We start from the raw sequence: 16,589 nt of genomic DNA, 5'->3' as shown, positions 1-16,589 counted from the left end.
ACAGCTCTCAGGAAAATTCTTTTATGAGATTCTGTTCGTACTTAAAAGGCAGTATGTGGATTTAAAAATACGAAGCTTCTCAATTTAGATAGGTAGATAGATAGATAATGTTTCTCATATACAGAGAATCTATTCCCACCAGTTGCCCATGTGCCTTTTAAGTATGTGGTATGTTTGACATGACATTTTCAAATTTAAGTGCAATTTTAAAAGTTTTTAAATTTTCAAATTAAATTGATGCATGTGGCATTAGGGACCTGTGGTCAGCAGCAAATAAAGCTGTGTTACTAATTCTGTGTCAAGTCCTACCACAGAGATTTTCAGGTGAATCTTTTGGGAAATTACAGAGCACTTCCTGAGCTTCCAGATTATAAGTAAATTGAAACCAAGTGGCTACTGAGATAGCTATGATATATTTGAGATTTGACTGACTGGTTACATAATGTAGATGTTGTGCCCTTTTTACCACATTTAAAGGTATCATATGACTGAGGAAGGGGATGTGACATGAAAACAAAACCTGTTGCAAATGAAAGAGATGACAGACATAAACTATATTTTCAGTCAATTAGGAAGTAAGTGCTGTCTTTTGATGGCCCAATGAAAAATGGCCTTAAGTATTTCTGTATAAATGAAAGATAGAAATCTGATAAACAGAATATTTTTCTTTTGAATGCTTTTGGTGCAAAGTTGTAGGACAGGAGAGAAATCTCCCATCCCAAGGCACCATTAAGCAACTTCATGGATTGAAGGTTTTTGAATTGTGGTTCTTACTTGGCTACCATCCAGGTTCCATTCAACACATCAGTTCTGTTGTACTCCAGCAGATCTAAAGGAAGTTAAATACCCCAGGCCACCATGGCAGGTGTCCTGTGTAAGTGTGTGACCTGTGTTAGCTGTGCTTAAGCTGTGCTTTCTGGCTGACAATTACAGGCAGCAGGAACTTTGTTTTAATGCAAATCAGAGCAAAAATGTTTCAGTGCATTCTGCACTTAGGTTTAGTTTGTCTCACAGTTCTGGTTGGGAGTGGTATCTTGTTTCCTGGAATTTGGCAAACTGACAACCAAAAAAGTTCTGCCTTCATTTTGGATATTACCTCTGACACAATTAGAGAGGTTTTGGAGACACTCTTTGCTCAGTTTCTTTCACAGGACACAGTGAAACTGTTTTATGAACCCCTCCATATGCTTGAAAATTATCTCCTCTCTTAATTTTAGTGAAAAGATTAATTAATTCCTTAATTAAGTACACAGTACTGCACCTTAAATGATGGTTTGCCAGGCTCTGGACAAGAGACAAGCCTGTTGCTGATGAGAATTAGCAGTGGTTTTTGTGATGTTTAATGCTGGTTTCTAATAGTTCACCTCTGGAAGTGAGATGGCTTGTATAGTGTCTAAAGAAAAATGCTGGATTGGGTTCTCCTCCCCTGCTCCATTTCTAAGATCATTCATGATGCAGCTAAACATCAAGGACTTTGGAATTAGCAGAGAGATATAAAGTTCTTTCCTGTGAGGCTGGTGAGGCCCTGGACAGGTTGCCCAGAGAAGCTGTGGATGCTCTGTCCCTGGAGAAGTGTCCAAGGCCAGGTCAGACAAAGCTCTGAGTGACCTCATCTACTGAAAGGTGTCCCTACCTATGGCAGGGGGTTGGAATTGAATGATCTTCTAGGTACTTTCCAACCCAACCCATTCTGATGCAATGAAATAAAACCAAATTGTGACATTGTGACAGGTTTTGTTAGTATTTTAAGGCACATAGGTAATCAAATTTCTAAAGGGTAAATGCTACAACAAATAACTCTAGGTCTGGAAAACATGCTCTATTTTGAAAGGCCCTTCTGAAACCTCCTGAGCCTGTAAACATATTTTTCAAAGTGTGAATATTAGGCACTAATGTTTACCTAATTTGACATCTGGATTGCTGCCTCTGCTGTCATGCTCTACAGTGAACTTCCGTTCATTTGCTTAACATTCATAGTCATAAACTACAAATTTTGTTCCCAATGCTAAATTTAAAATCTTTTCCTGATTGTTTTTCTTTTGCTGGACATGAATATTTTATTTATTTATATTATTTGTTTTCTTACCAGTTGTCTGCATTTCATGAACACCAATTAAAAATCTTTTCTACCAACTTCCCCTTGTTCCATTTGAAAGTATGTAATTGCTGCTTTAATTTTTCTTCCTGATTAGAATAAGGTTTTTTAATCACCAGAGTTGTCTTCTTTGAGATTTCAAGAACTTGATAACATTTTAAAATTCTAGTAGGTATTTAATTGTTTAGCATTTTCTTCCCAGTTGTCCCTTCAAAACACTGATACTGATTACTGTGTACTCCTTGCTTAAAACAAATGTAATTAAGCCACAGTCATTTGCATTTAGGTGTCCCCATTTATTTTAATGCACTCTTCATCTGTTTGCCAGAATAAAGCTTAATACTGAATCATCTGAAACCATATTTGTGGAAGAGGAGGCACAGAACAGTTGAACATTAAAATACATTCACTTTTAAGCAACTGTTGTTAGGAAATGCAAAGATAGATGCTGACATTATTACCAAATAATTCATCAGATAATTATTGGGAAACTTAACCTTTAATATACACAAAACAGCTCATACAGTTCTCAGAAGTCAATAATGACCCCAATCCTAACCTGGAAGTGTGTTTTCTGTACCAACACCAGTTTGTATAGGGAATTGAAAATTGAGTGTTTCCAGCCTGTAGGCACACCTAAACTGTACAGCAGATAATAAGATATTGTTCCTTCATTATCTAAACATAAACCTTTTAATTCTGCATGTGGTGGGACTCTTACCAGGACAATAAATACCTTGAAAGAGGCAGATCAAATATACCAGAGGAAGGAAAGAGGCAAAATTCTACCAGCCACCAATTACTGATGATCTTTGGTTTTGTTACAAATTTTATGGGAGGAATTTGTGTGGGGTTTTCTCAGATGTAGATTCACATTCAAGTATTTCCCTTAAAAGCAGAATATTCAGTGTAGTGTCAGAAGCATAATGCATGTACGAGGAGTTGACAAAATTTAATAATTTGCAAATTTCCCTCAATTATTTTAAGTAGCCAGTTTCTTTTAAATACTCTATTTATGGAAGTTATTCTCTTACCAGATATATATACATGTCACTTACTAAAGCTTTCATATGCACTGTATGCAAAAAAAAAAAACAACCATAGAATTTTTTGTCAATGTGTTTGTGTGCTGTCAGTGCTGTGAAATCGTTGCTATTGGTGATCTGTTGTAAGCTCTATGATTAATCCATTTACTTTTTTCCTTTTGCAGAGAAAGTATCACTCTGCAAAGGAAGCTTATGAACAGCTTTTGCAGATCGAAAACCTTCCTGCACAAGTAAAAGCAACTGTCTTACAGCAGTTAGGTATGTAAAATTAACTTTCATTTTCCTCTGTGTTTCGTTTTTGCCATCTTTGCCTTCAGCAGTGTTTTTTAAGGCTCCATTTCCAAAGTGAGTCTTAGACACACTGCACATGGTACGTGAGATTTTCACCCAAATAGAACATGTAGAACTTGATAAGTAAATAAGAGAGGAGGGAAACAATTTTATTAAACTTACAAAGTTAAAAAGCTCTTGTGTGTTAGATTTCAGGCAGTGAAAGGGTGGTCTTTCAGAGAAAGAGGGCACTAGTTGAAATTCTGTGTTCTCTGTTCTGCCTCTGTTAAAATCCCTGGAAAATAGCCAGATGAAATGCAGTAAACCTAAATACTGTGTCAGATTAGAACATGGGAACTGAAAAATTTACCTTTTCTTTCTATATAATTATGCTATGTAATGAAAACCAGCTTCTGTTACTGAAAGGTTTCTCATCAGGTTCCATTAAAAAAAGCACCTAAGAAGTGAAAAGGAATTATTATTTTTTTAAGAAATGTCATTTTCCATGTTTATAGAAAACTGATAAGTAATTTCTAAATTAATTTATTTTCTATAGAATTTCTAAAAAGTGGTTAGAATAAAATGCTTTTGTCCTCTATACCATATAAAAGTGTTTCCAGAATATTTTGTTAAAAGTGTTCAACCCAGTACAGAACTTCTTCATCCACCTTCTCCGTGTTCTTCATCTAATTTATTATTCTAAATATTAATTTAGCCTGCTTATGCCCATTTTTATTTTTTTTTCTCTCTTCACATAGTAGTCATTTAACTCAGATTTGTATCTGCCATTAAGTTATGTCCACAGTGCTTTCCTTTTCTGTGATGAAGGTTGTGTATGGATTTGGAGTGGGATAATTTGTGCTTTGTGAGAGTGTCAAAATCAGTGGGCTAATTTTGAGTCATCTCTGTGAAATCACAAATGAAACTGCTGGAGGAGTTTGCTGCAGGACTCTGGGTGTTGCTCTTTTTGCTGTCACAGGACAGTGTTGCTTACATCTCAGTGAGCCCTTTGAATTTATTCTTTTTTCAAGCTTGGTATTACGTCACCTAGTATAAATTGTCAGCAGTTTGATCCAGAAAGGCTGTGCAGCTGATCAGTGGAAGACAGGCTTCTCAAAAGAGCTGACCAGCTCTTTTTCATCTCTGTTTGATGTATGTTGCCACAATAGAAGCAGAGGCACATGGTTGTATTCATAAAATCCTGCCATAGGTCTCTGTGCTAGCAGCAAGAGCAGTGACTTTGAGAATTGTCTGCTGTCTGAAAACTGGATTAACTCTCTTTATTCAGTCAGCATAGGTCACCCAGTTTTGTTGTGTGGGTAGCTTCTGTGTGGAGAAAGGGATAGAGTGGTCTTAACTGGCACATTGAAGGAATAATGCCTTTTCCTTTGCTCTTCTCTGTTAACAGTGGTATTTATCAGAGTCTGGTGTTTATCACAGATTTAGTCTTTAGCAGCTGGTAATAAAAACACCTCCTCAGGAAGCACAGTCCGGGTGGTGCACTGCTGCTTAGAAAAAAATAATAGAAAATACCTGCCATCTGCCAGAATGCTACTTGCAAAACCCAGTCAAAACATATTTGTATTTGTATATTGAACTCTTTTTTTTTCACTTTGACAGAAAAAATCAGTTTGAAAATAGCTTTTGTTTATTTTCCTTCTCTAATGTTTGTTGAGCCAGATTGGAATTTAGGCAGGTTCAGATGTCTTGTGAGAGAATTACTAAAATCTTTGCTCCTGTTGCTGGTTTCCAAAGCTGTGACTGTGAAGGAGAACCCTGTGATTCCCAGATAAACATACCCAGTTGAGCTGATGAATGCTGACTAGTTCAGGTAGACATCACAGTGAGATCTGTACTAGTGGATAAGAGCAGTTTGTTCCTTCTCTCTGCTCTTTCATTTGCTTTCCAGACAACAGTTCTGTTCACCACATTGCCCAAAAATGAGGTTAAATTAATGTGACTGAAGATCAAATCTGCCCCAGTATTGTTTCTCTGGTTGTACTCAGCTGTTGCACAAGGAAGAGTGTAAGAACAACATAAATATTTGCTTAGAGTTCCCAAAGTGTTCTCCCAGTGATTTTTGGCTAGGGGGCATTCCTAGATGGTGTCTGTGTAATTGGATGAGGCATCTGAGGTGCTGAAATGGTTCAGCAAAAAAGTTTGTATCTTCAGAGGCACCCAGATTTTACTAAAGAAGAAATCATTGCTGCAGGTTCAGTGTGAGAGTGATTGATAAGCATGAAAAAAAGAGTTACGAGCTAGGCTAGCACATCAGAGGGATTTGTTCCAAATATTTCCCAAATGAGGTTCTAAAGATTTGCAAAAGAGCATGGAACATTTGTGAAGTATGGACAAGGTCTGTGGTTTGGTTTATCATATTAAAAATGTCCCAGCAGTGGAAAAGTAGTCAGTTATGCTGGTTGAGAATTGGAGATAGGTCTTTCCAATGGGAAAATGCACAGCCTAGGGGTTTTCTGCCACCTTCTTTATGTGTGTTCATTATATGCTCAAGAACGAATCCAGTTTCCTCTGCCAGTGCTGTTCTAGTGGAAAACTTTTGTTTGCTCTCCCTTTCTTGCTTTTTCTGCCATTTTAAACTCTGTGCAGGAAGATAAAATTGGGAAGCAACCCTTGTTTTAGCAGAGAAACCAGATATGGATTGCTGGTTCTCATTTATGTCTTCTAGAAATAGACTCGTTCTTTTTTATCAGTGAACCTCAGTAAAGATCTCACAAAGATACAACATGTTATCTTTCAATCCAGCAAGGTTCTGATGAAACAGAAAAGAGGCACACAACATTTCTAAAGATAGAGGAAATTGTTTAATGTCTTTCTTTTTTTTTTTTTACCCTTGTTCATAATCCCTGAGCTATTATCTTTATCTCCGGCTTTGTCTGGAACAGCACCTGGTACATACATCCTTAATCTACCCTTACTCAGGTGAATTCCAAAAACCAGCCTCAGAGAAGCCTTGTTGTCTTAAAGCATGAGTATTTTCTGTATGCTGAAAATCTTAGGAGGCTTGGAATTTGAATCAAAATCATAGCTTGTTTATGAATTTAATAACACAAACTTGTGTTATGTGACTGCAAAAATCACTGGGCTTTTTTATCCTTTTATGTTTTTTCCCAGTTGGTAGATTTTTTTATTTGATTGATTTTCGGCAAGATAAAGTAACTTTTTTCAGCACTGTAACCACTTGACTCCTTGCTTGACATTTCTTGCAGTCCATGAAATATTTGAACTCCTGCTTGTGACCACAATTTTCAAGTGATATTTCTTAGACCACCTCAGGCAGATGTTGTTCAGTACCTGCAATTTTGTTTTCAACTGCCTTTGTCAAAGTTTGAATGTTTTCATTCCATTTGTGGAAGTGTGGTGTCTGTATCAAACTTCCAAGTGTGAGCCCATGGAATAAACAATTGAGCTGTATAGAGCAGGTAGAATAAAAATCATGAAGGGAAGTGTAATTACAGAGAGCAAGGTGAGCCTGCCAATACTACTCAGTTCATTTCTCAGTCTTGCCTGTCCATGTAGTTAAGACTTTATGAAAAAGCAGAAATTTAGGGTGCTGAAAGTTTAGCTCTCAGGGGTTTTAAATGGACAGGCAGTGCAGGTGTGTGCTCAGCTCTGTCATTAACCAGAACTTTATACAAACCTTGGGTAGTTTATGAAATCTGTGTCACAGTGCTCCACGAGGAGCTGTTTATGGGTGTGACAGTCTTTTGTCACATCTTACATTTTACAAATGTTTTCTGAAAAGCAGTGGTTTGATAAGAGAAATAGATGGCTACTGAGCTAACAAGACATTGCTGGGCACTGTGGTATGTAGAGATTTCAGCAAGCCACAAAATTTGTGGCCAGATTTTGCTGGCCACAAAAGATTTCCTTGTTTGTACTCATTGTATGAACAGCAGTGAGATGGTTTTGTGGCTGCTTGAAGGAATTCCTTCTGAGCATAGAGGCAGATGAGGAGCAGCTGGAGAAGGCGATGAAGGTGCTTTGTTTGAAGTGGTAACCAAGCCCTGCATCAGTGCTAGAGCAGAGATGTGTTTTAATAGCATGTAAAATATCATTGGGGAGGATGGGCTGTGGGAGGCCTTTAAAGTGGGGATGAATAATTTGTCTAACATAATGAAAGAAGAAAAGGCATTTGAAAGAATATGACGCATGGTTAGATGAATTTGTTATGTAGATGAGAAGTGATGGCATTTGTCAAGGTGAATGGAAAGTACATTGTATTAATGAGGAGGAAATGACAATGTGAGATTCAAGTGGAGATGCAAAAATTCTTAGTCCAAATGTAGATACGGGACAAATACAAGGATTTAGAAGAAAAAGAGTAAACAACATAATTACACTTTAGATATAGGTACCTATATAGATACATAGTTATATATATATATATGTATCTATAAAAAACAATTGCTATGTGACAGGGAGAATGCTGGCGTTTTTCACAGTGTCACTTTCATAGTGGAAAATTGAGCATAAGATTCATAATTGTGCTTCTAAACTCTTAGAAAATTATTTAAATCTAAAAAAAGTGCTTTAAAACTACATAAAAGTAATTTTAACTTTGGGTCTTTTTTGTCCTGTAATTTTCGTATAGAACTTTAAAAGTTTTAAAAACTTCGTAATGTATACATAATGGATTTTATTACTTGATATTCTTATTTTTAAAGAGACATCAATGCTACATAGTCCTGCTGTGCTGATTATTAGATGGTCTTGGGGAATTTCAGTTCTCCCATTTGTGGATTGTTGTTGTAGGCTGGATGCATCACACCGTGGATCAGCTTGGAGACAAGGCAACCAAGGAAAGCTATGCTATACAGTATCTCCAGAAATCTCTAGAAGCAGATCCAAATTCTGGTCAATCCTGGTATTTCCTTGGAAGGTGAGAAAAGACTTTATAGACACTGTAATTATATTGGTAAATTTTTTTGATGATACTTATTATTGTTATTGTCTTACACTGTTTCTCTTCTTAAACTTGTCAGAGGAAAGAATGTATATATCCACTGAAGTCCTAAGTTTTCTGGGAAGTGTATGAAGGACAAGGTGCTATCATATATGGTTGAATAAAGATTTAAAAGTTGAAGTGACATATATTACCCAAGTGGCTGTACATTTTTGTAGTTATTCAGTCTACACATTTAAAATAATCTGAATATATCTGGCCTGGTTTTACCTGTTTCTCTCCCTCTTTTTTGTAAATTCTCTGTAAATGTTTTCTTCATACCTTTTTCATAATTTCTTTCTCTATTTAATTTCTTAGGATCTCCCTCTTAATCTCAGATTTTGCATTGAAATACAAATATTTTCCTAGGCAGACATCCATTTTTAAAGGGTATGCACAGCACTGTCTAGCTCAGACTGATCCATTGTAATGTCTATTTAAGTGTTCAATTAATTTTGTAACCTTTGACAGTATTTTTTACTTGAAAAATAACATTCCCAAATGTAAATCATACAAATTTGATGAGTTTTTCTGGTCTCCTATTTAAGAAAATTGAATACTTCACTTAAGCCAGCAGTAACTATTGAAATACTCAAGTTCTGGAGAAAGCTTTGGGGGCAGTTCAAGTCCGTATGTGAACGCATCAGTTCTGTTGAGGAATACGTTAAAAAAGAACAAGGCAAAAATAAAATTAATATCCTAACCCCAGTGTCTTCCAGCTGACATTCTTGGGGATTCTGGTCACATACAGCTGGAACCTATTTTTGGTTTTGTCATACTAATAATATTTCTCCAGCTGTTCCTGTAAGACAGGGATCTCTAGCCAACATCGAGTGTGGGGGACAGAGGGGCAGGGCAAGGGTGGAGAGAAAAGGGAAAATGAGCCAGGGATCATCTTGTGCATCTTCCACTGGGCTGAAATCCTGTAATTTCTTCAGTACTCACATTCCAGGTACCTTGAGCAAGTTGAGTTCTCAGGCAGGACAGAGCTGGAGTTCGTCCACACGTGCAGCTGCTGTGCTCTGCTCTCAGGTGGTCAGGGTGAAGCCTAGGACCCTGCAGATAAAGGGGAGAATTCAGGAAATGGGGTGAAAAATTTAGTGGGAGCATCTGTTTTGCTTTACAGGGAGGATTAGAGCAAAAATGTTTCTGTGCCACATTTCCCCAGTCCGTGCCCTGGCAGGAGGAGAAGAACAGGGGTTATGGAGTTGTGCGTTCACTCTTTTTTCACTCCTCATGTATTGCCTTGTGCTGTTCCTTTCTCTACTGGTTGTCCAAACCATATAACAAGTTGGTTAAAGCTGTCTTTCAAAATACATCACCACCTCCCTGCTCTCCCACTAGAAAAACTCCATCTGCCAAAGTTTTGTGGGGACCTAATTTTAGTGCTGCCCTAATGAGAGGCTTTTTGTGTGTGTGATACACAGGCAGAGTGAAACATGTCTGTTGGACATTGGGTTAGATTGTCATTAAAACAATCTTCTGAAGCATTGTATTCAGACTTAATGGAGGATTTTAGGCAAACTAATGCTATATTTTATTGTAGTCCTTTCCTAGTGTGCCTCAAAAATACTTGAAAGAGAGTGTTGCATGTTTGACAAACCTTTGCCTTTGGTCTGTTTGGTTTTTATTATTTACTAGAAAAAAAAAATTCTGTTGTTATTTATGTGTTTTGAAAGTTGTCAGTTCTTTTTCCAACAGAGAAAGTTCTTACAAACAGTACAGGATGCAGTTACTGTTGATTAAACTAGTAAATATATATAGATGGATATTTGATCTTGGCTTTATATGGAGCTTTTAATTTTAAAACTGTAGGTATTGTTCCCTGTAGTATAATTGTAGTTCTTTTTAATGCCAGAATACCTTAGAATTTGTACATAAGGAATTAAGACTTAAAAAAAATAAAGAATCAGGCAATCTTTTACAAAATTTGGTGCTCTGTATATGCAGTACAAGTTTGTTTGTTACTTAAATATGATTGAGATGCAAAAAATGCACATGAAAAGCCTCCCAGGCAGTCAGGAACCATCCTGATTGAGTTGGTCAGTATCTCTCAGTAGTTCTATTTTGTAGAACATTAAGTTTTATAACCATTTGTTTGATAAAATAGGTAACTTAATTGTTTCACTCTAATGCTACCTGTAGATAAGTACTGTTTCTATTGACTGATAAGATAACACAAGTGAAAGAAATGCAGCGTCAACTGTGGGATGACTGTTTTCCTTACAAATGTAATAATCCAGGGCTTAAGTAGTTTTGGGGTGCTTAAATAAATAATTAGTAATACACATTGAGATGTTTGAGTCTGCTTGTGTCTGGCATTATGTTGAGTGTGTGTTATTTGCATGACTTAACATTTATCAGATCAGTCTCAGTAAGCCATGCTCCATGATTACCTTCTATAAATACTACTAAAGTTCTTTTTTTCTTCTCCCAGGTGCTATTCAAGTATTGGGAAAGTTCAGGATGCCTTTATATCTTATAGGCAATCTATTGATAAATCAGAAGCAAGTGCAGATACATGGTGTTCAATAGGGTAAGAATGATACAGGATAATACAATGATATAATTCCATGCTAATATATATAAATAAAATCAGCTTTTAACTCTTTTGTAAACTCAGAGGGACTGTAAAGTCTTTTTTATTTGTATACCCATGATGTCAGACATGTCTGATTTGAAGTTTAAATAATAATTAATATTTGCTTTCTCAAGGTTTTAGAATACTGAATATGTTACATACATGAATTTTGCATGTTAAATTTTTATACGTTTCTTCTTTTAACTGTGGTTTATATAATGCCAAGATTTATTAAGGGGCTGGGGAGGGATGTGTATATTTGAGTTACCTGTGTCTTGACTTTGTTATTAATTCTCAACTTCACTAATCTTTCTATTCAGTGTGCTGTACCAACAGCAAAATCAGCCTATGGATGCTTTACAGGCCTATATCTGTGCTGTACAATTGGACCATGGCCATGCTGCAGCCTGGATGGACCTAGGCACACTCTATGAGTCCTGCAACCAGCCTCAGGATGCCATTAAATGCTACTTAAATGCAACTAGGAGCAAAAATTGTAGTAATACCTCTGCACTTGCAGCACGGATAAAGTATTTACAGGTAAAACTAACGTTTTAAGCAGGGGAAATACTCTTCAAGCACGCAGGAGAGGGGAGGGGAGAAGTCACACATGAGTTTAACTTGCAGTTGTTTGTGGTGTGTTTAATCTGTTTTCATGTGTACTGTAAGCATATCATAGCCTGTAATATTTTATTTCTTCATTTTTAAGTGGAACTTAATTCCTTATAAACCCTATTTTGCACATTTAATCAAAGCATACTGTTTTACATCATTTTGATTTTTTCTTTGTATTTGTCTACATTTTTAAGTTCTCATAACATATAGTGAGAATACGCAACACACTATCTTTCACTCTTGTTTGCAATTTCAGAAAAAAGGAATTATGAGACCTCTGAATCCAGAGCTCATCTTTGTTCTGATTCTCACAAAGGTTTATATTCTGGTTACCCTCTTTATACCTAGCACCTTTCTAAACCCCAAAATTTTAAATCTATCCTCTCTTTAAGACATAATTAGCTACAGCATATAGGAAGATTTCATGGACTTGCTCTTACTAAAGTAGGCTTGTGTTAAATTTGCTTTTTACATAATTTTTCCTAGGCTCAGTTGTGTAACCTTCCACAAGGTAGTCTACAGAATAAAACTAAATTACTTCCTAGTATTGAGGAGGCATGGAGCCTACCAATCCCCGCAGAGCTTACCTCCAGGCAGGGTGCCATGAACACAGCACAGCAGGTGAGAAGTTGGGTTATGTTCTGCAGGTGCCCAGCTTTAAGGGTTCTTTACAATCGGTAGTGGTCAAGCTTATTTTATTGAGCACAGGATTGGCTTTTATTAAAAGAAGCCTTTGATTTATTTGCAGAGGGATATTAGATCAAGGAGCTCCCTATAAAGTGGGAGAAATATGGGGGTACCAATTTAGAACCTTTGTGGATTTTCATGATTTTAAAAGATTTCATCTTAAATAGAAGTGCTGCAGTGGTTTAATAATCCCGTGAAAGGTACACATTCCTCCATTGATGACCATATGGAAACTGATTTTTCAGTTATTGAGATCAGCTTCAGAATATCTACTCGGCCCTTTTAATGTATGTGGGCTGTTAAAATTATAAAATTGAAAGGAAAGCATTAAGAATATATAGAACCATATTTTTGTCTTCCTTCTGTGATTCTTAGGCTTGTAAACCTCATCATCCAAATACTGAACCTGTACTAGGCCTCACTCAAACACCAATTTCACAGCAATCCTTGCCACTACACATGATTCCTTCTAGCCAAGTAGATGACCTGACCAGTCCTGCCAAGAGGAAAAGAACATCTAGTCCAACAAAGGTATATATTCCAATGAACTGGAGCCCCCTACCAAAATTATATGGAAATATGCATTGAAATGATGCAGCATGCACAGAATTTGTGCTGTAAATTTTAATCCTTTGGCATCAAGGTGGGGAATGTTTTTAGAAATTTAAAAAAGAAAATTCAGCGGTGTGTTTAATCAGATTCCAGCTCAGATAGGAAGTGAATAAGGGCAGTGCAGATTGGTGGCACTATACTGCAGTTGTAGTTGTGTCAGTGAAGTATAGTTGTAGTCTGATGATGGAGAGGGAGACAATCATGTCATCCTGTCTATTGCCTTTGCTTATATTTAGAATTCAAGTGTTTCATCATCATGTAATAGCGTTACAGTAGATAAAGTATTCAGTTTTAAAAGTAGCATGCATTTAAGTTAATTGCATAATTTGGTTTGCTTGTTTCTCCTTAGGGTATTAGGTATCATTAACTTTTGCTCAGACTACTCTGATACTGTTGGGAATGGTAGAATGGTTATTTTAGTTCATTCTTACTATGATATATTTTTATATTATTATTCTTGAAACAATTACTAGTTCTTTCATAAGTAAGATAAAATATAGATAGTAAAAGAACTTATGTTGGCATTTTGATAGTCAGACATTTTAATGTAATATTTTCTCTCAGAATACTTCAGATGTTTGGAGCAGTGGCCATGCAGTGTCACATCCTCCTGTACAGCAACAAATTCATTCTTGGTGCTTGACACCACAGAAATTACAGGTACGTATGGGAGATCTTCAGAAGCTCTGTTAAATATTTTGTTTCTTTCCTTCTTCCTTTTAAGAAAATGGGACATGTTCTAGCTTCATATTCCTGACATTCATTATAAAATACATATAAAATCCTAAATAATTCCCAGAGTGTAGTTCAAGTTATTCTAATATTTGTGACCTCTCCATGTGAGATAAGTTCTAGTAGTAAACTAAATGATCTCTAGCAAAAACAGAGCACTTACTTTGCATGAGTTCTATAATTTATAAAGTAAGAACATACAGTAACTCATTTTTTCTTATTATGTTTTAAAGACAGAAATGCAAATTGTCACACTCGTGCAAAATTAGTTTTGTGATTTGCTATAATGTGGGGGATACTGAAAGAGATGTACAAGTATTGTAATAGCATCCCTTCCACTGAGGCTGCTTCTTGTATCAAATTGCATAAACAAATAAGCACATTCTACAAAATGAGTACTCAAATGAAATCTGCTGCTGCTTTTCAGTATTTTTTGTCAACTAACATAATGATATGAAATGCTAGATTTTAGTTTGGAAATCTTATGTTGGGTGGTTTTTGTCAGGAAGTTTTGTTGTCTCTTCAGTTCATTAGGGCATGCTGTGAGCTTCAGCAGGAGTTCCACATACTGAAAATCAGGCCCTGCTGGAAAGTTTTATCCATGCATTGCGCATGCTTTGGATGCAAAGAGAGGGAAGCACAGTGCAGAGGCAGAAAGCATTCTCATTAACTGAGCATTGTTCCCCTCAATTCCAGTATAGTTCTTAGCTCTTCCTCTGTCTGAACAATATTGGCTTTATTATACTGTGTAATTTTCCCTCCCTCTTTGTCCTGCCTCCTCACCCCTTTGGCTCTTCCTCAGTCATTCCCTCTCTCTCTCCAAGCATTCTCATTATTTCTCTCTTCTTATTTATATTTTAGTACTTTTTCCCCTTTTCAGTATCACCTTTTTCCAAATCCAACTTCCTCCTCTAAGCAGAACCTCAGTAGGCCTCTCTTGAGTAGACTGGGTGTGCTGGCAATAGCTTGACAAGGTTCCAGCACACATAAAAAGGAAAGCCAAAAATGTATGATGCAAGAGGAGTGTGAATAAAAAAGCCTTTATTGCATCTTCAAAGTTGGCCTTTCAGAATTGGCAATTCAAAGGCTGGATGGATATAGCATGTTACATATGCATGCATATATGTGTGTGTATATATATATTATTTATTGCACTCCCCTCCGCAGGGAATTCAGAATAGAGGGTACTGTTAATCCAGGGATTTTGGCATGAGCCATCTTCATCTGCTTTTTAAGTCATACTGCTTAGCAGCAGCAGACTTACTGGCAGAATGATGCAGGGTATTTTAAAATGAGTACAGAGATCAGATATTTGGTAATAGATACCTACATTTATCCAGTTGCAAACAAGACCAGTGTTGTAACTTTAGATACTGTTCTCACTAATTAAATCATACCATTTTCTGGGGGTTTTTTTTGTTTAATTTTTTTATATTTTCAGGAGACATTTTCATGTGTGCCTATAGGTTTAATTCACTTTGTGATGGACAGTATTAATAAAAAATAGCACAATACAAAAAGATGTTAGAATGTATATAATTATGATAAGAATTCTATATAATCATACTTGAATGTAGTTTTCTTTCATGGCACCAGCACACTTAATTTTAGTGCTGGAATAATAATTATACACTCAAATAATTTACAGAGTCTCTTTAGTTTTAGTACCTAGTAATGAGATTTGTTTGCAAGAGAGTGTATGGAAAGATATTTCAGTCTGCAACAGAAATCTCAGTTATTTTCAGCTTTACAAGTCTTGTCTTCATGGATACTTTTTAGTATTTTATATGGGAAAGTTATTAAAAGCCCATGCAATTTTAATGATTATGAACAACACCACTGTTTTTTTAGCACTTGGAACAGCTGCGTGCAAACCGAAATAATCTAAATCCAGCACAGAAACTTATGCTGGAACAGCTGGAGAGTCAGTTTGTCTTGATGCAGCAACACCAGCAGGTGAGAACAAAAATATTTTTATCTACAACACTTTTGTCAGTAATGGAGACTGTTGTGTTTCTAGAATTCCAAAGAATTTCTGCTGTACAGTTCTTGCGCCCTTTGCTGCATTATGTTAATTTTTTTTGGATGAAGGATAATTGTGGATTAGTGGTTGAAACCTAATCAGTTTAGCTGTGTTTTATTGTAGAACAACTGGTTAATATAAAAGTTTCCAAGCCACACTTTCAAAGTAAAGTGAGTGGACATATCTAAAAGTATGTCCTGCTTGAAAATCCTTGGCTGTAGTAACAGCATTTCTCTCATCCTATCATTGTTCACTCCTCTCTCCCTCTCTGTCCAGCATCAGCAGTAAAACACTCAGACTGAAGAAAAAAAGTGTGCTGATAGCTTTACTTAAAATTGACTCAGCATTTTTATGACCCTGACAGTCATCTTGGTTCTCAAAAGCAGCTGTGAAGCTCTTAAAATGAGTATAAAATTGGAACTGACCAGTTCAGCAAAGTACACAAACCTTGTATGACACAAACCTTGTATGTACACAAACCCTTCCTTTTTCTCAGTTCCACAGCCAATGTTGTTGTCCTTTGTTCATGTCCCATTAGATGAGACAAACAGGAGTTGCACAGGTACGATCTACTGGAATTCCTAATGGGCCAACAGCTGATTCATCACTGCCTACAAACTCTGTCTCTGGCCAGCAGCCGCAGGTTGCTCTGACCAGAGTGCCTAATGTCGCTCAGCGTGGAATCCGTCCCGCCTGCCCCGGGCAGCCTCTGGCTAATGGACCCTTTCCAGCAGGCCCCATTCCCTGCAGCACAGCAAGAACGCTGGGTAGTACAGACACTATTTTGATAGGCAATAATCACATAACAGAAAGTGGAAGTAATGGAAACGTGCCTTACCTGCAGCGAAACGCACTCTCTCTACCTCATAACCGCACAAACCTGACCAGCAGCGCAGAGGAGCCGTGGAAAAACCAACTATCCAACTCCACTCAGGTACAGCTTCAGTTTGTTCATAGAGTGAGCT

At 36.8% G+C, this 16,589-nt stretch overlaps 1 protein-coding gene across 19 annotated transcripts in view; it reads left to right on the top strand.

Moving 5' to 3' along the window:
- The window catches only part of KDM6A (lysine demethylase 6A), a 150,418-nt gene that overhangs the window by 94,643 nt on the left and 39,186 nt on the right, over positions 1 to 16,589 (top strand). For 7 of the 19 annotated variants that reach the window (XR_004495845.1, XR_004495844.1, XR_001520626.2 and 4 more), the window contains 10 exons: positions 2,090 to 2,155; positions 3,306 to 3,399; positions 8,185 to 8,311; positions 10,812 to 10,910; positions 11,276 to 11,495; positions 12,057 to 12,191; positions 12,633 to 12,788; positions 13,434 to 13,529; positions 15,453 to 15,557; positions 16,163 to 16,558. Coding sequence is in view for 8 of the 19 variants with exons in the window: in XM_015622897.2 (XP_015478383.1) it covers positions 2,090 to 2,155; positions 3,306 to 3,399; positions 8,185 to 8,311; positions 10,812 to 10,910; positions 11,276 to 11,495; positions 12,057 to 12,191; positions 12,633 to 12,788; positions 13,434 to 13,529; positions 15,453 to 15,557; positions 16,163 to 16,558 (1,494 nt within the window). In the remaining 11 variants the exon portion in view is untranslated. The remainder of the gene's footprint in view (positions 1 to 2,089; positions 2,156 to 3,305; positions 3,400 to 8,184; positions 8,312 to 10,811; positions 10,911 to 11,275; positions 11,496 to 12,056; positions 12,192 to 12,632; positions 12,789 to 13,433; positions 13,530 to 15,452; positions 15,558 to 16,162; positions 16,559 to 16,589) is intronic. The other 12 variants (XR_004495841.1, XM_015622932.1, XR_004495849.1 and 9 more) reach the window with 7 other exon arrangements.

The sequence above is a fragment of the Parus major genome, chromosome 1 (assembly GCF_001522545.3).
Source record: "Parus major isolate Abel chromosome 1, Parus_major1.1, whole genome shotgun sequence".
Taxonomy (NCBI): domain Eukaryota; kingdom Metazoa; phylum Chordata; class Aves; order Passeriformes; family Paridae; genus Parus; species Parus major.
Note: the sequence above shows the minus strand (reverse complement) of the source record. Positions and strands in the feature narration are given on the sequence as shown.